We start from the raw sequence: 24,803 nt of genomic DNA on the forward strand, positions 1-24,803 counted from the left end.
GGAAGTTGTACTTGAATGTAAAATAAAATTAAAAAATTAAAAAAAACAAACAAACAAACAAACAAAAAAAAAAAACATTATTAGTTGCCTGCTTATAGAATCATTTTAAATGCACAGTTCACCCAAAAATGGTGCACTAATGGAAATATGGTAATGATATTATGGACAAAAGATGCAATGAAAATGAATGGTGACTGAGGCTGTTAGCCCTTAACATTCTACCTTTTCATCTCCTTTTGTGTTCCACGACAGAAAAAAGTAACACAGGTTTAAAACAACATGAGGGGTCAGTAAATTATGACAATTTTCTTTTTTGGGTGAACTATCCCTTTAAGGTCAAATAAGACAGAAAAGCAGCCAAAGAAAAGAAAAATCAGTTTTGGTCAATCCTGATTTTACACAATGTAAGACTAGATGAGTCAAAAAGGGTCTTTACAGGCCAAAACATATTAAGTTTTCATATCATAGCTGCAGTTATTTTTATATCCCTGCCCTTTGCTGTCAGTGTTACCGGTAAAATCCTCTGGATACAAAACACTTCAGTTCAAAATCTATTTCAGCTTTAAACCCAACAATTGAAGGTTCTCACACTCTCTTGCCTGAAGCAAGCCTATTATTAATGTATTAGGGTCGCTAATTCATGTTCAAGGGTTGGAAGTGGTCTGAATGAAGATATTTTCTCTATTGTTCCAGATTCTTCAATTTTGCTGCGTGTCTATTCAAAACAGCCTTCATCATCAAACCGTCCATTAAGCCCCAACACATAAACCCAATATGACGATCACCATTCAGAACGTCACTGCCACCTCCGCCATCGTCAGCTGGCCCTCATCTCCTGGTTGCATTGACACGTTCTACAGCATCATGTACCACCCAAACTGGAACAACCTTCTGATGGGTTATACTCGCAAGAGCTTCCTACGTGAGGACAGGGTTCCTGTAAGCCAGACCTCAACCAGTCTGGGCAACCTCAGTCCACAGACTACTTACATCCTGTGCGTCACCTGCCAGTCTGCGAACCCCACCAGAGAGCAGTGCCAGGTTTTCAGTACCCTGGATGAGGGTACAAACCTTGGGGAGAATGGTAGGGAGCTGGCCATGGGAGTCTGGTTGGCCAGCAGTATCCTTCTATTGATTATTGCTGTGGCTCTACTTTGGGGATGTCTCCACACAATCTGTCCAGCAAAGAGAGACTCAAACCAGGACAACCAGCAAGGTTCTAACCCTCCTCACCTGGCTCTGGCACCCATGGGTGGGAATGTGGGAAGCGAAGGAAGAAAACATCTCTACACGCCAAGTTGTAGCGAGGAGGACTCTCAGAATGCAACAGTGATTGAGAACCCTTTTCGAGCAGAGCACGGACGAGAGCCAGGAAATGGGCCAAGCCGTGAAATTAGAACGCAGGGTAATAAACAGTACTTTGGGCCACAGTCAAATTCATAGGCCCGCAAAACCATCATAATATAGTTACCCCAAGAGTTCAAACTATTAGAACCTACACTATGAGGATAATCACTGGGGTGGAAACTATTTTGAGGAAATGAGACCTTAACGGTCAAAGCAATTCTGTTGCTGTGGTACATTTAAATGTCAGATGAAAACATGCCTTCCTAATTAACCTGAAGAAATTAAAGAAACCCCTTTCGCTTGCATCACAATCCTAAAAACTTTAAAGTGCTCCAAGTAATTTTTTCACAAAAAAAAAAAAAAAAACTTTCACCAGTGAAGTTTTACCTAATATTACCTTTGACAAATATGTTTAAAATGAGGCCAAAGTGTACTTTGGTTTTCCGTGTTGCGGTATCTCGGTATCTAGCAAATTTCATCATCAGCACGGTACGCATGGACTTTCCGTGTGCAGCCTAGTTTGCTAGACACATGGACAGTCTTTGTTTATGGTCAGTGGATGCGCCTGCCATTGACTGTGCAAAAAGAATATCACAAAGCAGTCGAAAGGCTCAAGTGCTCGAAAATGTGTGAGATGGAACAGCACATGGAAAAACAAAGTACACACAAGGCCTTAAGACTTAAATCATATCAGGTATCTAGATACAACTATTTTATTCTACATAAGGTAGGTTGCCCCCTCATGGTGGCTGCCACTTGAGATCAAATGACTAATCTTGTCTTGCATTTCGAGTTAATAAAACTTCATGCTTCAGCGAAATGTAAACATAAAATTACTTAGTGCACTTTTAAAGCATATATAAGTGTTTATTTTATTGCCCTGTGTAAACTGAGTCTCTGTTGTGTGTTAAACGAATAGAAATCCAATGTATCTTGCCTGCCTATCTGTCTTGCAAATTAAAAAGCATCTCATGGTCATTATGAATGTATGTCAATGATGGCATGTTAATGTTAAATAGAGTTTTATAAACAAAGTTCGGGTGGAGCATGTTCATTTAATCCGACCAATCACAACAATAGAGTAAGCATATATAAACTGCTGCTTACCTCACTGCTATGACCATTCTTATGGCATCCCTCCTCCATCCCAAATCCAGCTTCTGTCTATTATTTCCAAACTCGATTTAAAGGGTTAGTTCATCCCAAAATTAAAATTCTCTCATTATTTACTTACTCTAATGCCATCAGATGAATATGATGTTCTTTCTTCTGCAGAACACAAAGATGTTTTGAAAAATATCTTAGCTCTGTAGGTTCATACAATGCATGTGAATGGTGACCAGAACACCAAAAGCTCAAAAAAAGGGGATAAAATCAGCATAAAAGCAATCCAAAAGACTCCAGTGGATTAATCAATGTTTTCAGAAGTGATCTTGTCTGTTTTGGGTGAAAACAGACCAAAATATAACTCCTTTTTCACTTTACATCTTAATAATAATAATAATAATAATAATAATAATACGTATATTTTATATAGCGCCTTTCTACAAACTCAAGGTCGCTTTACAAGTAATAAGCAAGCAGTAGACAGCAGTATTCTTGGTGATCATGATTTCAAGCTTGATTACACTTCCTGTAGCACCATACACATGTGTCAAGCAGTAGGATGTGTAATTGAGCTTGAAATCATGATCGTGCCTAGAGATTGCAATGATAAGATGTAAAGTTATTTTACATTTTGGTCTGTTCTCACCCAAAAAACTGGATCGCTTCAGAAGACACTGATTAAGCCACTGGAGTCTTATGGATTACTTTTATGCTGACTTTATCTCCTTTTTGGAGCTTTTGGAGTTCTGGTCACCATTCACTTGCATTGTATAGACCTACAGAGCTGAGATATTCTTCTAAAATTTGTGTTCAGCAGAAGAAAGTAAGTCATACACATATGGCATGAGGGTGGGTAAATGATGAGAGAATTTTCATTTTTGGGTGAACCATCCTTTTAAGTAAAGTCCGGTGAGGTGTTCAGAGCTTGGGTCGAGTCTCGAGCTCGAGCCCTCTCCACTATGAACAGTGAGCCAAATCGGTTTACCTTCACTTTCATTCAAGGATTACATTAACACAAAAATTACTGAAACAATTAAACCCACCTTTGAGCCGTACAGGTAATGAGGCTGGGCATTGGGAGGTTTGTCTCTCTGGAACTCTTGTGAAAACTGCAACACAGTGCGAACAAACCTAAAAGGAGGGACAAATTTTATTTAAAAAAGCTTCAGTCTGCCGGCATCTACATTATTTGCCCTGTCATCCAACTATTGTCATCTCCGTTTAATCAAGCTATGCTCAGCGTGTCCAACCTGGACCAATGCACAGGTAAGCATGGAGGGAAAAACTCAAAGTGTCAACTTGAAGCTTTCAGACAAAAATAATTATGTCTCTAAGGTGAAATGACAAAGTTACAAATATCTGCTCTGACATGACCATCTTTTGGGAGCCAGATAGTCACTTTGGTGTGAGGGTAATATAATAAGAGGACGTGAGGAGTGATGGGCGTCTATGTACTCTCTCCATCACTCTGAAGGTCTCCAGGGAATCACCCAGACAACACTGAAATGAGTCATCCTTTATATAAAAAAAATAAATAAAATAAAAACTCTTCTCTGCAATACACAGTGACCTTATTAGCAGGCTGAAGCCAATAATGTGTCTTTGAGTTTCCAGAAGCTGAAAAAGAAATGATTGTGGCCTGCAGAGGCGGCATCCTCCTACCTGTGCTGTTTTGAGACCACAGCTAAATCCTGATGGCTTCAGCTCACTTTGATATTATATGATGCCATTTAAGATGAAGTTGGCAGTCATCAACACGTCTAACTCCACTGAAAGGCCACAAAATGCTGCATTTATGAGACTCTCTCTCCCTGTATACTGTAGTCAGCCACTTTCCTTTTTTCCCCCCATCTCAGTGAAATAAATTTGAAATATGTAATCCTACTCCACACTCTACATCATCTGCTTCTTTACAAAGCAAAGGCAGCACAGAAGCACATCTGAAGCATAATACACTATCAGTCAAAATATTTTTTCACGATCTTAAAAATAAAATAAACCTTTCTGATCTAAAGGCTCATGAAGTTGGTTGAGATAATGTGCAAAGCTGTAATCTTTGCAAAGGGTGGTTACTTTGAAGATAAAAATTAGCCAGTTAATTCATAGTTTTTATGATTTTACTATTGTTCTGAAATGTTGACAATAGTAATTATAAAGAATGTGTCCAAACTTTTGACTGGTAGTCTATATAACACAAAAAGTTGAGTTTAAACAGAATGCAATTTGGCAGTGATATAAATTTTCATCCTCATTCAGCTTATTTCCTCACCTATCTGCCCATCTTCTCCATACACAGTTTAGTCCTTGAAATATTTCACTATGGTTCTTTAATATGTTCTCTTACCTTCTTTCACTCACTGTCTTACAGTTTTTCAGCCAGCATACACTAAAATAAAGTGTTGTGTTTAAAAAATTAAGATACTGGTCAGACAGTACCTTGTGTTCAGAAACCGAATTGTGTCTGTGCTATGTGACAGTAAAAAATAAGTTATGGATCCAGCTGCACAGGGTATACCAACACTACAAGAAAAAAAGACTAAATGTTCAAAGGGATGACTGAATCGCCTTCAATTTTTTTTGTAGTCTCGTCTCAAAAGCTGCCAAACAAAAGCCTTTCTAAATGTGTCTTAATTAAAGATAGAATAAAATACAATAACAGGGAGCCCTGCAACGTCCGGAGTGGTGGTGGTGTAGTGGACTAAAGCACTGAACTGGTAAGTGGAAGATTGTTGGTTCAATCCCCACAGCCACCACCATTGTGTCCTTGAGCAAGGCACTTAACTCCAGGTTGCTCCAGGGGGATTGTCCCCGTAATCAGGGCACTGTAAGTCGCTTTGGATAAAAGCGTCAGCCAAATGCATAAAATGCAACAGATGGCATGGTCCCCACAGATCCCCCTACTGAATACTGAGTCAGTCTGGGATTACAAGAAGAGACAGAAGCAATTAAGACAGCTGAAATAGATAGAAGAACTGTGGTAAATTCTTCAAGAAGCTTGGAACATCCTATCTGCCAACAACCAAGAAAAACCGTGTCCAGGTGTACCTAGGAGAATTGGTGCTGTTTTGAAGGCAAAGGTGGTCACACCGAATGTTGATTTAGCTTTATTATGTTTACTGGACTTTGTATGACGTTAATTGATAAATGAAAACTATTTATGGCATTATTTTTGAAGACATCCTCACTATGCAACATTTTTCTCAAGTTTCTCAAGACAATACAAAAAGTGGCTTTAGAATCCAGTATATTGTTTATTTCCATATTACTGAACATTAGCCTATCATTGGCCTACAGTTCACAGCAATGCATTTTGCAACTGAATTCGTCAATCAGTCCGACTACAAATAGCCCATTCCTACAATGACATCGGTAACACAGAACTTCTGTTTTTGCATGATGCTGCATCTGTGCCGCTACGTGTCACACAACATGAACACAAATTTTACTAAGTGCATCTTTAACGAATATAGAAAATATGACCTCAAGTGAGTGCACTGATGTACCTGTTTGTGGAGCCATTGTAACAGTAATTGGGCAAGAAGTCATAGTTGAGTTCCCAGAAGACATGCAGAGTGATTCTGCCATAGGGTGCGGACACATTGTGGTTTGCCTCGCGGAACATGGCGTCCATGCTGTCCAGTGTCAAATATTTACTGAGGAGCTTATGGGTCAACCTGTTGATATCCAGCAAACCCTCCAACTCCTGATCACACAGAGAGAGAAGGAAACTGATTGTCAGAACACAGACATTGTTCCATTGCAAAGCACTCTCACTATCTGAAACCACAATGGTGTTCGCCCACAATGCATTTCTGTGCCCAAGCACATACAAACTTCCCACAGCTGTTTGTATTAAAACTGATAATGAGCTGTGGAACAATTTCATGGCATTTTGAAATGCATGTGTCACAGTCAGACGTTTACTTGGCCAAATACCTACAAACAAACACACACACACACACCTTCTCTTTCATTAAAAAAAAAACAAAAAACAAAACCTGTACCAGCAACACAGTACATACAAATTCAACAAAAGCTGAGATGATTCACCATAATGGAGGTAAGGTCCTCGCTCTCAAAGCGGTTGATGGCCAGCTCTAGGGATTTGTAAAGCGCAGAGGACACTCGCTGAGTGATCAGGCGGTTCAAATCGATTGATCGACCCAGGAGCTGCAAGAGAGAAGAACAAAACAAGGTTAGTGGACATTTTAGCATCAATGGACAGAATCAAGACAGAATCAATGAACAGAAGGATGGCCATCCATACCTGAACATGCCTCTGTTTGAGCAGTGTCTCATAGCGGTTGGAGGAAGGCCATGGAATGTTGGCACCCTGATTCTTACATTCAGCTCTTAGCCTCTTATCCAGAAGAAGACTACAGAGAGAAGCCATGTCACCAAAAAAAAAAAAAAAAAAAAAACAACAACCCCCACAGACATACTTAAAGACCCCATGAAATCAACTTTGAGGGTTTTGTGGCTTCTAGTCCATGTCTATTAGCTTTGAAGCCATTGACAAAATACATATTTAAATGTAGTCTTTCTCTTTGGGAAAAATGGACCAAAAATATTGATGGCTCATCTTGCCCTACATAGATCATAGGCCAAAGAAATGCTCTCAAAAATAAGATTGTCCCTCTAAGAAAGTAAGAAATCATGGTTCATGTCTGTGTTGTAACTAAAAGCCTATTGGCAAAAAAAAAAAAAAAAAAAAAAAAAAGTCATTTGATATATCCCACCCAAACCTTCCATTTCAATAGGACATTCGTCAACACAGGAAAGAAAACAGTACTTATCAGGTGATTAAATAGGGTTTTTAGAAAGACTTGAAGTACACTATACAAGGATGAGCAAGCAAAATGGCTTCTACCTTCCAGCAAGAATCTTGTAGTAGGCGAAAATTTGATCGGCAAGTTTGTAGACAAACTGGTCAAAGCAGAGGTTCACCTGACAGCGAGAAAAAGGACAGAAAGCCAGAAGCATCATCACTAAAACCAAAATGAGTTCTGGCATGAAACATTCTACAAGAGATTTGCTGGATGAATGCAGAAAAACAAGGGTCTTACCTCAGCCTCAATCTCATCATAAAGGAACTGCTTTTTAAACTTGGTGAGAGCGTAGTGTGCGCTGTCGTTGTACAGGTCCAGTGAATACAACACATACCTGTTGTGACCAGACAGATGCAGAATATTTCAATGGCTAACCAGTTTTTTTTTTTTCAGTTGGAATAAAATCTGACACTAACAAAAAGTACCAAAATGTACCATGGTAATACCATGTTTGTTTGCGTTTGATCACGTACCATAGTAGTACCATGGCACTTTTGCCTTGGAGTACCATGTAAATACTATGGTATAAGTATATTGTAAACATTCATGGCCATAAATGTAATTTTCAGTGTCTGTGGAAGTCCATTTGATACAAGCATTAAAAAAAACAATTGTCCTCACTCCATCATAGAGGCCTCTTTAGTCTCCAGGATGTGGTCGGTGAGAATCCAGGGCACGGACATCTCAATGGGGAACTGGATGCGGCGGCCCATTGTAAGCTCCAGGAAGAACTCACGGAACCAGAGCTGGGACAAATCACAGCACTGCTGCAGTGTCTCTAAAACAACACACATAAAGAAGGGCCAAAACATTAAAGGGATTGTTCCCCCAAAAAGGAAAATTCAGTCATTGTTTACTCGCCCCTGTGTTGTTATAACCCCATATGACTTTTAACACTTTCGGTAAGCGAAACCTCCAAACCACTTTGGTTTCCTGTACTCTCTGTCTGACTGCAGCTTCTGGGTGTGTATGTGTAGTTTTCTTAGCCTCCTTATCTCTGTTTAATTTCGGAGTACTCCGGTTCAAACAAATAAGGCTGGGCATAGAAATGCATATATTCTTCGACCACACACTCTTTAGACATGTTTTGTAAGTTCTGTACTCTGGTTTGTATGCAACTGTGTTGTGTTCTGTTGTTACTATTGAAGTGGCGGACCTGTTTTTAGATAAACAAAATGAGTTTTCACTTGAACACCCCATATTGCGAAAGGGTGCAGCATAACTACTGCTCTCATGCACTCTCATGAACAGTACAGCAAAGGAAGGTCAAGAGTTTCACTAATAATACATTACATTTTGGTTTCTTTCTCACCAAACCTTATCGTATGCCTTCGGAACAAGTCATGAGTCGCATACAATAATTTATTAGACTTCTGAATTATACTTTTGTGTCCTTTTGAAGCTTGAAGAGGTGGTTACCATAATCTGCCATTGTATGACATCTTTTCACAACTTTTTCCCTTTGTGTTAAGAAAAAGAGTGCAAGTCATATGGGCTCATAACAACATAGGGGTGAGTAAACAATGACTGAATTTTCATTTTTGGGTGATCTATCCCTTTAACACACTGTGTCACCACATCCAATACATTAAATGTGTCTTTTCAACTAAATACGGATATTCATACTCACAAATGACATTTCTCAGAACTAATTACATTTTTCTATGCCATTTTTACAATAATTTTAAACAAACAGATCCCAAGATGATTTTCAGTGGATGTATGAAGTCAGGTGCCCTAAAATTCATGCGTCTTAGCAGAGTAACCACAGGTGCAAGTCATCACATTAACTATGCACATGTGCTACTAATGTTTAACAACCAGAAAGTGTCCAAATACTTTTTCTTAACTTTAAACAATATCTATGGTTTTATAATGTAGATCCTAACAAAAGTAATAAACGTTTTGCTTGAAAAGCGCTTAATAAATGCCACTTGCTTTAATATTTTGTTCCCTTATGCAATGCCATTCAAAAACTTTTAAGTGCTTAAGTTTCCAAATACTTTTAAGGGCCACTGCAGGTGCACAAAAGATCAATAATGGGTAGAAGCATTGCTCTACACTACAGAAAATGTTTGCAGATTTGCACTTCAACAATTCATGTTTACCATGTGGCACTTTGAACGGAGTACTGTTCGTAAAAGGTGTGTTGTTAATAAACATCTTGATGAGGCTGAACAATCCTATAGCTTGTTTCTTACCACTGAAGTTGAGCAGGTGAGTGTAGAAGAAGGACTCGCGATGGAACTTCTCAATGTCCAGGATGGTAGGCCCCTCCAGACTGCTGCGTAGAGTTTTCTTAGCGCCGCTCTTATCAGCAATCAGAGACTCCAGCATAGTCCTCACCATATACAGCTATACAGAAGAACAGACCAAGGAATAAGATGAAAGTAACACGAAGTCTGATGTACTTTCAAACCCACATTTCCATTCTGCGACCTCTCGGTAGGTGGCTTTGTAGGGATACGTCAGGATGGTCAAGAAGTCAAGTAGTGAGGTCAACTAGTTTATAAAAAAATTGTGTTATAGCGTTAGCATACATTTTCAGATGTATATCTTTGACAGTTGCATCTCGCATCATTGCTTTCTTAAGATGACGCTAAGTTAAAACAGTAAAAATTTTAAAACGCATCTCAAGAGTCATTCACTCGGTTCAATTCTGTTGCACTCTGTCCAAATATTTTTGAACATAAAGAACGTGTCTTACATGAACAGCACATAAGAAACACAACTGATCGAAGTGTGGTGGATATGCCACTAAATCAGCCTTATTATATAAGTCTTCCTTAAGACTGGCTCGTTAACATGCCATTCAAACAACCCAATGTCTAGTCGATTGTGAAAATATGTAGATTTGCACATCCCTATTGGTTTCCCTGTGGAAATGGAGACAGTCCTTCTTGGCATTCTGGTCTGAGAGCATCAATGTGCTGACAGAGGGCACGCAGGTGGCAAAGCCTCCCTAGAGATGTACAAGCATGATCAGAGGACTAAACTCTGCCCTATTAGAATCTAGTCCCATCTGGAATTGTTCATGTGTCTGTAAAATGAAATGTATTTAAATACTGACATGCTTTGTTCACACAGTCAGTGTTCGGGAGATGGCAACCATATTTACTTACAGGAACATTCTAAGACCACACAATACCCCTATTTTCTGACATTACCTAAGAGATGTTGCGAGCCTTAACATTAGTGATCGAAAGCATCCACTTATCTTAAATGTACAGTGGCAACAAGAAGTATTTGGACGCTTAAGCTGAACTTAAAAATGCATGAATTTGGGGGCCTGGGTAGCTCAGCGAGTAAAAACACTGACTACCACCCCTGGAGTCGTGAGTTCGAATCCAGGGCGTGCTGAGTGACTCCAGCCAGGTCTCCTAAGCAACCAAATTGGCCCGGTTGCTAGGGTGGGTAGAGTCACATGGGGTAACCTACTCGTGGTCGCTACAATGTGGTTTGCTCTCGGTGGGGCATGTGGTGAGTTGTGCGTGGATGCCGTGGAGAATAGCATGGAGCCTCCACACACGCCATGTCTCCGCGGTAATGTGCTCAACAAGCCACGTGATAAGATGTGCGGGTTGACGGTCTCAGACTCGGATTCATCCTCCGCCACCTGGACTGAGGCGAGTCACTACGCCACCACAAAGACTTAAGAGCGCATTGGGAATTGGGCATTCCAAAAAGGGGAGGAAAAAAAATGCATGAATTCCTTTACATTTGAGAACAAAATATCAAACAAATTTGCATTCATTGTAAAGATAGATAACATTAGCACATTTTTCAAGCAAAACAAAGATGACAGTGGCAATAACTTCACCTTGGACACGAGCGTGAGTAAGCGTGCAGTGTAAACAAAGATGCAAATGAATTCCTTGCAATCAGCTGTCTCCTCAAAAAACGCCATTTGCGAGCAGCAGCAAGCCGCCTTTCCCTGGACATCTGATGAGTTACACCATGAAGCGCACATATACGCAGTTGTTGTTCACTCTGCTGTGCATAATGGCACCAAAATAACAAAAAACAAAGTATGATGAGTCGCGTTGTGTTCTCCATGCGTGTTTGTGATGACGTAAGATGAACGCAAATGGACCGGGGTTCGATAGAATCAAGTGAGTGTGAAACCAGACCAACGCTGCGGGGGGGCACCGGGAACAATCACACTCGGAATCGGACCGCAGCAAACGTGCCCAGTGTGAAAGCCCCCTTAGTTTTAAGTTTGCAATCTTTTCATCTGCAGAATTTCTTGACAACGTCTGGGCAAGAATCAACAAGTTTCTGTAAAAGCTGTGGTGAAAGTTTCCTCCAGGTTTCAGCCACCAAAGCTTTCAGTTCATCCACACTAGAACATCAATGATCAGACATTTTCTTCACAGGTGCTCTCGCCAGATAAGCAAAACAACTAAATCTTCCATCCTCCACAGTTGGGTATATTGCAAAAAAGTTCAAAGATGAAGACTTGTGAATGAGAACAGAAAGTGCACAGGCAGACCCGGAAAGACAACCAGCAGACTAGACAGGATAATTTTAAGTCAAATCAAGAGACACAGGCAAGAAACAGCTCCAAGTTTTGCCTCACACTTCATTGAGAATTACCAGATACTTATAACTTAGTTAGCAAACCATTTGAAACAGGATCAATGAATATGGGTAAAGAGGGAGAGTAATGCAGGGAAACCCATTCATTAGCTTAAAGAATAAAAAAGCCAGGACAACATTGGCAAAATAACATGCACAGAAAGACAGCAGCTTTTGGAGAACTGTCTTATTTTCAGATGAGTCCAAATTGAACCTGCATGGATCTGATGGCAGAGTATTTGTGTGCAGAAAGGCAGGGGAAGAATTCCAGCCACAATGCACTAAAGGCACCTTAAAGCACAGATGTGGACATATAAAAGTATGTGGCTGTTTCTCTTAGAGTGGTGTTGATGAGCTTGTGTTCATTGATGGAATCATGAACTCTGAAGTGTACAGAGAAATTCTGGATGCAAACTTACAGAAATCAGTGAAGAAATTATTTAAGACACAGAAGAGATCTTTCAACAGGCTAACGATCCAAAGCATACCAGCCTCCTATTGAAAGAATACTATGCAAAAAAAGAAAATGTAGGTCCTAGTAATGGCCCTCCCAGAGCCCTGACCTAAACCTTAGAGCACTTATGGGATGCAATGGAAAAGAAAATTTCAGATCGTCGATGTTCTAGTGTGGATGAACCGAAAGCTTTGGTGGCTGAAACCTGGAGGAAACTTTCACCACAGCTTTTACAGAAACTTGTTGATTTTTGCCCAGATATTGTCAAGAAGTTCTGCAAACGAAAGGATTGCAAACTAAAAACGAAAACACTTGAACTTGTAATCTTTAATGAAGCCATTCTCAAGTGCCCTTGAGAATGTCTCAAGTCTCTGTCATAACTTTAAACCATATATCTGTTGTTTTATAATTTAAAATGTAACAAGCTTCTTTTTGTTAAATGTTTTGCTTGAAAAGTGTGCTTCTGTTATCTTTTTTTTTTTTTTTTACAATAAATGCAACTTGGATTGATGTTTTGTTTGCAAAAGCAAAGGCATTCATGAATTTTTAAGTTCCGATTAAGCGTCCAAATACTTTTTGGAGCCACTGTATGTCAATGACAGAACTTAACTGCGGTTGATGATGAAACTGCGGTTCTGTTCATACAGCATCTTGAAATAGATTGTTGTGAAGCTCAGAGCATGAACACAGAGCTTGAGGCAATGATAGAAAAGCTGTCCTTCGTGCACACCAACACAAAGCATTGATGAGTCAAGCATCAACTCCACCTAAAACTACAACAAACAAACAGCAAGGGAGGAATCATCACCATCTACTCTGTCAAATTGAATTAACTGTTAAATCGGCATGCACGGATGAATTTCTCTTAAAATGCCAGTAGCAAAGAACTGAAATCACATTTAGAGGCTGCAGCAATTACAGCGCAAATCCCAAAGGCGCTATTGACATTCAATACTTACGCCCTTCTACGACATATCCGATCAACCTAGTTTCATATAACATCTGTGGCAGAATTGAGGCAAAGATTACAAGCTCTTCTGAATGACACTGGGGAGCCACGTGTGTGTGTGTGTGTGTGTGTGTGTGTGTGTGTGTGTGTAACAGGTAGAGATAGCATATCAGTTGAACAAAGAAGGCTGGTTAGGTTGTTTCAGGTGAAAAGTTGTATAAGGTAACAATGTGGCTATCCTTTCAGTGGCTATTATGTTAAATAGCTTATAGCTAACAAGCTAATCACGTAGCTACTTTCATTGCTTGTCAGCTAAGTGGAAGCTAATGTGCAAACATGTATTCACCAAACTGTTTTGTTCAGGATTCACAGTTTGGTACCCCCTTCAAGCGAACAATTCCAGTCGTTGCATTTATAAAATTTAATATTTAAAAGTCTGGTTTTCCACCGTTGAAAGTTTCCCCTGAACTTGTATAGCAGAATACGGTGTAACACCGCTGCCACCGTTTTTCTCTTGACTCGGCAGGTGTAAAATGCTTTTTGTTTTACAACCTGCCAATAATTGACTGGCAGTATTAAAATAGTCAGTATTTGACTGATACTAAACAGTACTGATGTTTATTTAGCTATTTATTTTATTTATTCTTTATTTTAATGGTCAGCATTTGACTGATACTAAACATACAGTCCTGATATTTATTTAGCTAGTTATTGTATTTTTATTTATTCTTTATTTTAATGGTCAGCATTTGACTGATATTAAACAGTACTGATGTTTATTTAGCTATTTATTTTATTTTTATTTATTCTTTATTTTAATGGTCAGCATTTGAATGATACTAAACAGTACTGATGTTTATTTAGCTATTTATTTTATTTTTATTTATTCCTTATTTTAACGGTCAGCATTTGAATGACACTAAACAGTACTGATGTTTATTTAGCTATATATTGTGTTTTTATTTATTCTTTATTTAAATGGTCAGCATTTGACTGATACTAAACAGTACTGATGTTTATTAAGCTATTTACTATATTTTTATTTATTCTTTATTTTCTCAGTGTTCATTTCTAGAATTTGTAGACAATGTATAATAATAATGTCAAATATTCTTTGACAAAAATATTTAAGAAAGCCGCCTTCTGAGTACCTTTGCATAGTCATACCGGTGCAAAATCGGTGAAAAATCCACATAGAAAAAAATTACCTATATCGGCCACCATATCGGTAATCGGTGAATTTTCCCTCTCTAAAATCGGTCTCAAAAATCCCATATCAGTCAGGCTCTATTTATAACTGCGTGAGACTGTGACAAAGGCATGATTTAAAAAGACAGTTCACTCATTTACTCACCTTCATGATGTTCCAAACCTGTATGACTTTCTTCCATGGAACACAAAAGGAGATGTTAGGCAGAATGTTAGCCTCAGTCACCATTCACTTTAATTGCATTTTTTTTTTTTAATGAAAGTGAATGGTGACTGAGGGTACATCTCCTTTTGTGTTCTACAGAAGAAAGTCATCTAGGTTTGGAACAACATGAGAGTAAGTAAATGATGACAGAATATTAGTTTTTGGGTGAACTATCCCTTTAAGAGTGAACTCCGTGTCTGCAAAGGGAAGCCATACTTGAGTGCTAGAGGGTCCAACAGCACGACGAGGAACTTTTATATCAAATCCTCCTTTAGGGTCCTTCTCGCCCCGCAGCGCCGGGTCATTATGTGGCTCTCTGCCCGTCTCCCAGTCACAGATGGTCTTACGGATGGCCTGGAGTACACTGCAACAACATTACTGTTACTCTAAACAGACATATGACCACATTGACAATATACCAAAAGTTATTGCTTATTATATATTAAAGATGAAATCATTTACTCACCCTCATGTTGTTCCAAACATGTACAGTATGACTTACTTTCTGCCATGGAAAGTAAAAGTAGATGTTATGCAGAATTTCACCCTCAGTCATCATTTACTTTCACTGCATGAAAAAATATGTAATGAAAATGAATGGTGACTGAGGCTAACATTCTGCTACTGAGGCTAACATCTTAAATCAACGGAAAAAGCCATACAAGTTTGGAGCAACATAAGGGTGAGTAAATGATGACAGAATTTACAGCATTTGTATTTACAGATTTTTTTGGGTGACCTGTCCCATTAAAACTATTAACTTTTTTCCCAGAACCTGTTACTAATGTCTTCTAAAGGAGAGTTCACACTGAAAGCAGTTTGCAGCGACAAAGCAATCGGAAGCTATTAATTTTCAATGAGAGACAGCTAATACTGATGCAGCCAAGTTAAGCAGAGTTTAACATCATGCCCCAACTCCTGATACATTTGGATAATGTTATCAAGTAGGAATGCCTATCAGTGACCAACAGTACAGCAATTCAGCGACCACAAGTCATTAGATTGCTTTCAGTGTAAAATTACTTAAACTGGCATTTAATAAAGATGTATAACAGTTGTGGTGCTTTGTCATACCTCTGGATGACATTCTTCTTCTTCTTGACGGCCTGGCGTAGCGGTTCTCTGAGTGTGACCTGGGCAAAGTCCTGCAGGGCAGAGTAGATGGTGTGACGGATGGCATGGTTGAACACACTCTCCATTCGGCCCATCAGCACCTGCAGGCCCTTGATCATGGCAATGACCTGAAAAAAAAAAAAAAAAACAGACAAAAGTACATTCAGACTTAGCACTAGAACAATAATGCTGCTTGTGTCCTCACGTCACCTTCAGGACAATCAATTTTCACATCAGAAGTATTGACACCTAGTCCAAATACCAAATGTTTGTCATTCTCAGTAAATGGTTCAGATAATTGAATGAATTATTCTGATTTTTTTTTTTTCTTTTTTGAGAAGGCACTCAAAATTATAGCTGAATATAATTAGAAAAATGTATTTTCACAAAATACATTTCAATGACATTTAAAGATTTTGTAAATGTCTATGATTCTTCCAAGCCTGGAAGAGCATTGATCTTGCCTCTGAATAATTAAAAGATAGATTATTGCAGTACAATCTTTCAATTTCAGACTTGTGTCATGTGGAGTTCATTATGACGCATTGACTGTGCAGAAAATTCATACTTGCTGTGAATAGGCTAAGTTATAAGCAATAAAGATCAAACAGCATGTTGCATCTCACAGTGGCATTAAAGCAGCTCTTCGCTGTATAGCAGAGCTTTGGACATTTGGAGTACTAACCTCCACCAATGCAAACTTCTCCTCACTGGTGTAGTTGTATCTGGTGGCACGTTCATACTCCTCGGCATTGTCGGGGCAATCTTTGTTGGAGTATTTGTCAGTGGGGTGCACCAATTTCCAGGAATACTGTAAAAAGAAAAATATCCCATAATATTTCCACACAATATTAAATTTGCAATATATGTGGCATTCAAAGATGCTTTAAAATCAAACAACCAGCCAACAACCAGATTTACACAAATTTCATGATCCATCGCCAATCATTTCCAAAAACCTAATTAGCTACAAAGATCAAATTCATTTTTGTTATTTGGCAAGAACCTGACTGGTTTCAATCTGTCTCCAAGGCAACCATTTTTCTATGCCCAACAGTATGAAACATTTTAATTCTAGCCTTAATGCATGTTCCAAGAAAACAGTTGAAGTGTATAAGTGTTGCTAAATCCGTCCATTAAAGTAAAATGAATCATTCTAATGAAAGGTGAAACCAGCTGGCATTGTTGAGGTATGAAGGAACACCCACTAGGAGACTGAGGGGCCCTGTCTACTTAATAAATAACGTTCAAGCTTTTTTCTTGAATGGGTGGGTGGGTGGTGTTGAGAAAAATATATTTATATATATATATATACACAAGTCTTCAGAGAGTGCGACACTTCTGTAAAGACAAGATGCAAAAGCAAAGATGCAGTATATTTAAAGAGCTGCATTATTATTTTACAACTAGTAATTATAACTGTGATGTACCTTTTTTAATTTATGGGCTTTTTGTACGATTAACAAACAGGACAGTTGAGATCGATAGGATAATGTAGAGATCATGATGCGATGCAGACCAGACTCAAAGTAACTTTCCAGTGAGCACGACGACTCAACATGTGTATGGATGGACGACTAGTGGGATTATCAGTTGAATTTTATTATGATACAATATAACAATGAATTATTATTATTATGAGGATTGTATTTGTATTGTACAATAGTAATATATTATTTACTTCATCTGGAGCTTTTATTTTGGTGGAAAGCTAAAAGTGCTGTTATATTTACTTCACCTTCACCTGGAGCTGTTTTTAATTTATAGTCTAATTATTTTTATTTTCTGCTGTGAACTCCTTTTCTGTGATACCGTGTCCCCTTTTTAATATTAATATAATAACTTGTAACGGCTACAAATGTTTGAAACTGCGTGTATGTGTTGACCTGCAGCTCTTCACTTTCACAATGCACACAAACTACCCCGAGACCGCTTAAAAGAGCACATAATGATCTCCCCACGCTCACACAGAACAGCGCGTCACCTGTTCACAAAGACCATGCTTTCATTGACTTAATGACAATGCTGAGATTTTGATGTTATTTAATAATTTTGTAGCCCTGAAAAATCATGAAATGATTGACACACTCTTCAGGAGATACTTGTCCAAAAAAATCTTAGCCAATCGTTGCGATATTCACACTACTGCTTAATTTTAAATTGCCAGCAAACTCATCACAATAATATTGTGAGTATTTGATATAGTGCCCAGCTCTACTTTCACTGCATGGAAAAACAGCAGCATCATGTTCCACAGCGGAAAGAAAGTCATACGGGTTTAGAACGACATGAGAGTGAGTAAATGACGTTTGAATTTTCATTTTGGGGGTGAAATATCCCTTTACGTTTAACTCACTGGTGGTCACATATATAAATCTTGGTGTGACAGATGCACTTACCACTTCCATGACCTGAGCACTCCACTGAGAAAGCAGCTGCAGGCCCTGCAAAGCCAGATCAAACAATTTCCTGTACTCAGAGTCCGTCTTTTGAGCATCCTGACGCCCTGAACCCGTCACCACCTGAGAACATAGGAATGCCAGAGAAAGCAAGTTAGACAAAGTCAAAACACTAAGCAAAACAATATTTCATCTAATATAACAACTACAATTAGAGAACAAATAAATGAACCATTGAAATGTCTTCTTCAAACAAGCTAATGACAAAAATCAAGACCACTAGAGTATCTACACAACCTGACCCACTGGATAGCGTTGCATGAACCACAAAGCCTGCGCAAGCCAGTGAGAGGTAATCTAATTTCAATAGGGGTCGGTAGACATGGGTGTTTTAATGGCCGATGCCAATACGATTTCTTAAGAGCAGGGTGGTCAATGGTTGATATAGTGATGCAATTTAATAATAGCAAATACGATATGCACACATTTAAATAAAACACTTATTTTACACAATATTTACTCAAAATTCACCAAAAAAATAAAATAAAATAACATTTGAAAACAGAAAATGCACAGTATATGTTAAAAAATATGTCGAAAGATTTTGGAAAATGCTATACCTAATGCTATATCCAACACGATAACTAATGTTAACAAATAGAACCTTATTGTAAAGTTTTACCTTGATTTGTTGTTTTTTTGTGTGTGTGTTTTTTTATTTTTTTATTTCCAAACTATTGTATTCTGACAACTATGGTTGGGTGGGCCAGCCATCACTCTGAGTGGACAAGTGCCACCCTTGCCCTTATATGGCCTGGCCTCTGATCTGCACTTCTGCTTGCAGCAGTTCAAGACAGCACAAGACACAAGCACTGTCAAAACCCCTGACATCTGACAACCAGTGATGCGCAATGAAAACAAATTTCTCCCCCCCTTCCTTCTCCTCGTCACCCTGCTGCCATCACAGATAGCGGCGCTCAGTTATCCTCTGGCTGACAATGCATTTTCATTAGTTTCCACATCTTAATTCAATCCCAGGACACCCACCTCCCCTCACATTTCCATATTCATCCCTGTGAATTCCGACCCGGGTTGTTCTGACTAACAGCGAGCTAGCAGTTGCTGAGATTGAGCCATGAAACCAATCATTTGTGGAAAAGGGAATCTTGTATAAAGCAAGAGCTGTTCGCACTCCTAACATGAATGAATATTCCTGCATTTATACAAATGCGCTCATGTGAGCAAAAATGAGCTCAGCAAGAGCCACGCAGCCATTGTGGTATCTTATTCTCATGAAGCTGTACGATTCCAACCATTAGTGTATTGTGGAAGAGACTTAGTTTCACAGCTTCCAATATGGTGAGCCTCATTAACTTTAATTGTCAACTATTAAGCTGAAGAAAATTAGATTCACCATAAGGAAAAAAGTCAAGGCTAGCCGACACGTAACAGCTTGATTGTGGTCGGGGTGTCACACCAACAGACTGTTTTAGCTTAAATCTTCTTTTAGTCTTCTTTTGGAGATCGGCCACACACACAGATTATGAATGGTAGTGGGGTGACAGATTTAATGGCTGCCTCAGAGCTCAGACTTTTCATGAAACAAGAAGAGGTGAAACACATGAACATAAATTTGTGGTGCATCTTCACCCTGTGAATGTGATTGTAAAAGCATGTATCAATGCACAGCTTCAGTGACAATAAGAATTCAATTCAAAATTCAATAAACACAGACTGCTTTTCCTCTGCTTTATTGCATTAGTCATTTAAGATGAAGTGAACCCAAGGAAAAATATAAATAAAAATAAAAATGCATTTCATATTAGACCAACAGTATTCCACCAAATGTTGTCCCAGCTAGCCTAACAATGTTGTCTGAATGAACATTTTCGCTGATTTGCACCCAGCATGCATTGTAATATGAATAAATTATCCAGTTAGTTTTATACGCTTATTTTTTGCTGTTTATTGACTATGCTGTTATTGTTTTTTTTGTTTTTTTACCACTGTCAGTTGTTGTGTGGTGATGTTAGGAGCTCACCTTTTGACTTAATAAGGTTTGTTGATTGGCACCATTATTGAGGTTTGTGTGTTTAGGGTTGAGGTTCATGTTAAATCAATTGTACATACTGCCTTGCAAGACATAACTCTCTTCAGAGGCAAAGATAGCAGTCAACTTCATGTAAAAATAATTGATACGGTGACAAAATGAAAGTTCTCGCATTGCGAATTGATAGTTGGCTGAACAAGAAATGAGTAGTTCTCTCAACAGGAATGTCTGCATTTAGTGAACAAAAAATTCACACTGATTAAACAAAGCATTGTTGAAGACAACTATTAAGACAGTTGTTGAGAAAACTCAAAAATCTTACTGCATCAGAATGGCTTGATTTTTTAAAGTTTGCTCAATTCTTTTTTTACAGAGTGGGTTATACAATCACCGTTGATAACAACCAGCATTATTCATATGTGGCCTTGTGTTTGCCAAGGACAAAATTTGGATCAGCAGGACAATGGCGGCGACTACCTTGGATTCTCCAACGACTATGTGAATGAAGTTAACGATTTAAAAATGTCCTAGTGAGATGCCAGCATAACTGGTTTGATCAGTGAAAAAAAAGTTTTTTGTTTGGTTTTAGTGGGATGGGGGGTGTTCATTCACCTCATTGTTGCTGTAGCGAGCCAGCTCAGAAATGAAGCGCATGTGGTCTTCACGGATTTGAATCATCTGCTCGCAGATATTATACTGTGGGCTACTGCCTGCAGATGTGCATGACCACCTAGAGGATGGAGAGGGAGGGAATCAAAGAGTTTAGTATTAATTAAAATAAGCTAAAATTAATCTGCAGCTAAAGTGTTTCCATTTAAGGTCACAACCTGACTTGATGTGACAAATGTTGTTAAACGCAACGACCATGTACGTGGACTTTAGGTTAATTTTCCTTAAAATATCCTACATTCACTGTGCACTCACACTAAGAATCAATGGATGCATCCAAAAGCAGGGAAATGTTGCTTTCAGAGGCTGTATACAGAGTTAGGATGAAAATAAGGTGCATTTCAAACTGTTCTGAGACCAGTGCAGACAGACAGCGAGGTTAAGTCACTCTCTAATTAGGGAGCCTTTAGCTTTCCTATGCAGCCAAGTGCATTCACTCCTAACATCTGGTCAAAAGTTCAGTTTTAGGCTGCAGATGATGTTTGGACCACTCAACATGTTTGGCAGACATGGGACAATGGTAATCAGTACATAGATTCAGAATTTTTATGCAAACTTTTATTTTAACATGGTTGGCAGTGATTGGATGATGCTGGACATTACTTTGAATCAGAATTAATTATGCTAATTTCTGATGTTGTGTCTGTAACATCTCAAACATGAATAACCAACAGTCCTGGAAACATAATAAACAAAATCTTACTTTCAATAGCTTGGTATTATTTAAAGTCCCACTAAGCCCACATCGATTTTTAGAAAACTATTTAGTCAAAAAAAAAAAATTTTACAAATCAAAAAGGGGAATGAAAAAAATAAATAAATAAATAAATAAAATTCACACAGCAGTCACGCTTGGGTCTCAAGAGGATAGAGCACTCACCTGGACTTGTTTTCCTCATAGTGAGCACTGGTTTTGATGTAGCGGGCCAGTTCAATCTGCATGTCACCAAACAGAGGTACTACCTGCAATTGCTGTAGAATGCAGAGCAGAATGTCGAATAGCATTAACATTGCAGTAAAGATGGATGAGCAAAAAAATCCCTTTTGTTTTCTTCAGGTGTCAGAGATCACCATTTACATCTTCAAACGTGAACACACACAAGCACCTTGAAAAACTTGTCAATCTTGGTGAGGTTGATTCTCTTCTTGGCATCCAGTTTGTAGATGTTACTGTTGGTTCCATCCATCAGATAGAGACCAAAGCCCATCACCTACAAGACATAGCCACATAAAACCATATCATGTCCAGATCTGAAGATTCCTTTATGAACAGATCCTCTCCCTCAACTAAAAAAACGGAACTGTCGCATATTAATATACCATCATTTACAAAGTACACTGAGGTACTTGTTATTACCATGAAATGACAATGGTATGACTATGGTACGTCCAAAAAAAAAAAAAACATGTTACTACCATGGTACATATTTTGGTACATTTATGTTCATGTAAATACAAATACTTAAACTTTTTAAAACTGTAAATGAAAAAATATATGTACATAAAATCCATAAATTTAAACTTCACAGCAATTGTCAGTTTTTCTAAACAGTAGAGGACAGCATGTTAAATGTGTTCATGCTTACTTTGAGTAGCATGTGTTTCTCGCTCGGGGTGAGGTACATCTTGTTTTCGTAGTAGTCCACACACAGGTTAACAATGTCTGCCAGTAGCTCGTCATATCCATTAATCACCTCAAGCTGCTGCTGAAGGGACTGAAACAGAGACACCAGTCGATATTAATAGCACTCTACATGTCTGAAGCACTGAGGTTCGTATTTGTATTTATTATGCAGCTGTTTGCAGGGACTCTGAGTCAATTTAGTGAGTTTTAGACTACCTAAAATGGTGAAAGCAGCATAAAATGCAAATATGCTTTCATTACCATTACAAATTATTATCAGCACTCCTGTTTTCTTCTAATACTGTGAACTGAAATCTGTTCATCTGTACTTGATTATATCCAGTACATTTTCTCTGTATTAAAGGTGCACTCAAGTAATTTTTTGTTTATGTTTTCCTGGCCAATATGAAAGTGGTTTTTGACTTCATATTGACACATTGTGGCATGGATGCAGCATCCCACAAAAGCAAAACCTTTTCAATTAACTATTGGCAGGTGTATTTGTGGGTGGGTGATAAATTTATTCCCGATTCAAATGTTTCCCATAACAGTCGGATTGCTAAAGCTGGCTCTACACTAGCAGACCCAAAACAACTAGTTTTGGCCGAGTGTGTCACACATGCAGACTGTTTTGCTGAGATCTCACTCTCTTCAGTCAGAGGTATGACACACTTAATGATTAAAAACGGTGGAGGGGTGACACACATAACGACTCACCACAACTATCTCTCTCTGATTCTTGTCAAGTGGCACTCGCCCAAAATAACAACATGAGTAAAACTGCAATTGCAAAAGAGTGATTTGGGGCATTTTCAGACCTGTAGTTTGCTTGATTGTTCCGAAACAGGGGCAAAAATAGTTACAATGTTTCATTTTCTTCATGGTTCGACTGGCTTTCACATGGTTATATTTTAAAATGCACCAAAACTGTAAAATGTCCGTCAAGGTTATTTTTATCTGTCAATAGTTGCTTTTGCATTATTTCTGCAGGATGACAGAATCACTATGGATTTTAATCAGCTTTGGTGATATGCAGCTGAGTGTGATAAAAAAATTTAAATTCCGATCAGCTTGTCATCTTGTCAGTTCTTCTCATTGACAGAATTATTTTTTCAAATAAAACAGATGTGTTTTTTCAGTGCTTGAAGCCATTAACTCAGCAGGGAGTGCCGATGGTCAAGTAATTAACACCTCTCGCTGAGAAGTGCTAATGGACGCTCTGTCTCCCTCTGCCTGGCTGGTGATTATGTTTATGAAGCTAACACCTGAAAATCATTGTAAAAATCAAGATAGTGTAGAGACAGCTTAAAATTCTAAGCGAGTAGTAGTGAGTGACACCAATTAAAAACATGTTCAAAAGTACTATGGATTTCTTGGGGGCAAAACTTTTTTACTGAGTAAAAAATGACTATGTGCATCTTTAATTATTTCACATAAGATGTGGTGGTACCTGAGTGATCTTATTGTGGTTGGCCAGGAACATGGATAAGTTTTGAGATTCCTGAATGGAGGACGGTTCTGACATTTTCCTCAGGAACTGGGCAGCTCTGATAGACAGAGATGAAGATATACAGTTGAAGTCAAAAGTTTACATTCACATAGATTGAAGTCATTAAAACTCATTTTTAACCACTCCACAGATTTTATTTCAGCAAACTATAGTTTTGGCAAGTCGTTTAGGACATCTACTTTGTGCATGACATAAGTCATTTTTCCAATAATTGTTTACAGACAGATTGTTTCACTTTTAATTGACTATATCACAATTCCAGTGGGTCAGATGTTTACATACACTAAGTTAACTGTGCCTTTAAGCAGCTTGGAAAATTCCAGAAAATGATGCCAAGCCTTTAGACAATTAGCTTCTGAAAGGAGATGCACTGAATTGGAGGTGTACCTGTGGATGTATTTTAAGGCCTACCTTCAAACTCAGTGCCTCTTGGTTTGACATCATGGGAAAATCAAAAGAAATCAGCCAACAATTTCAAAATTGTTGACCTCCACAAATCTGGTTCATCTTTGGGAGCAATTTCCAAATGCCTGAAGGTACCACGTTCATCTGTACAAACAATAGTACGCGAGTATAAAAACCACGCAGCCATCATACCGCTCAGGAAGGAGACGCATTCTGTCTCCTAGAGATGAATGTAGTTTGGTGCGAAAAGTGCAAATTAACAAATTAACAGCAAAGGACCTTGTGAAGATGCGGGAGGAAACAGGTAGACAAGCATCTATATCCACGGTAAAACGAGTCCTATATTGAGATAACC

The 24,803-nt window shown here is 38.5% G+C and overlaps 2 protein-coding genes across 5 annotated transcripts in view; one reads left to right on the plus strand and one right to left on the minus strand.

Annotated features, from left to right (window-relative positions):
* cyfip1 (cytoplasmic FMR1 interacting protein 1) overlaps positions 1-24,803 on the minus strand; it is an 84,702-nt gene that overhangs the window by 36,976 nt on the left and 22,923 nt on the right. For 2 of the 3 annotated variants that reach the window (XM_051705922.1, XM_051705923.1), the window contains exons 7-23: positions 23,984-24,080; positions 22,496-22,624; positions 22,016-22,120; positions 21,790-21,881; positions 20,853-20,970; positions 18,191-18,313; positions 16,477-16,602; positions 15,753-15,919; positions 14,895-15,042; positions 9,485-9,638; positions 7,905-8,061; positions 7,521-7,617; positions 7,325-7,401; positions 6,722-6,830; positions 6,505-6,624; positions 5,958-6,157; positions 3,498-3,585 (exon numbers count right to left, since the gene is read on the minus strand). In XM_051705922.1, coding sequence (XP_051561882.1) covers positions 3,498-3,585; positions 5,958-6,157; positions 6,505-6,624; positions 6,722-6,830; positions 7,325-7,401; positions 7,521-7,617; positions 7,905-8,061; positions 9,485-9,638; positions 14,895-15,042; positions 15,753-15,919; positions 16,477-16,602; positions 18,191-18,313; positions 20,853-20,970; positions 21,790-21,881; positions 22,016-22,120; positions 22,496-22,624; positions 23,984-24,080 — 2,107 coding nt within the window. Of the gene's footprint in view, positions 1-3,497; positions 3,586-5,957; positions 6,158-6,504; positions 6,625-6,721; positions 6,831-7,324; positions 7,402-7,520; positions 7,618-7,904; positions 8,062-9,484; positions 9,639-12,925; positions 13,089-14,894; positions 15,043-15,752; positions 15,920-16,476; positions 16,603-18,190; positions 18,314-20,852; positions 20,971-21,789; positions 21,882-22,015; positions 22,121-22,495; positions 22,625-23,983; positions 24,081-24,803 lie in introns of those variants that run through there. The other variant, XM_051705925.1, reaches the window with a different exon arrangement.
* Positions 1-24,803, plus strand: part of LOC127445710 (fibronectin type III domain-containing protein 9-like) — a 123,671-nt gene that overhangs the window by 3,028 nt on the left and 95,840 nt on the right. Inside the window, exon 2 of one of the 2 annotated variants that reach the window (XR_007898039.1) lies at positions 694-2,538. Coding sequence is in view for 1 of the 2 variants with exons in the window: in XM_051705938.1 (XP_051561898.1) it covers positions 775-1,443 (669 nt within the window). In the remaining variant the exon portion in view is untranslated. Of the gene's footprint in view, positions 1-693; positions 2,545-24,803 lie in introns of those variants that run through there. The other variant, XM_051705938.1, reaches the window with a different exon arrangement.

This window comes from Myxocyprinus asiaticus, chromosome 9 (assembly GCF_019703515.2).
Source record: "Myxocyprinus asiaticus isolate MX2 ecotype Aquarium Trade chromosome 9, UBuf_Myxa_2, whole genome shotgun sequence".
NCBI lineage: Eukaryota > Metazoa > Chordata > Actinopteri > Cypriniformes > Catostomidae > Myxocyprinus > Myxocyprinus asiaticus.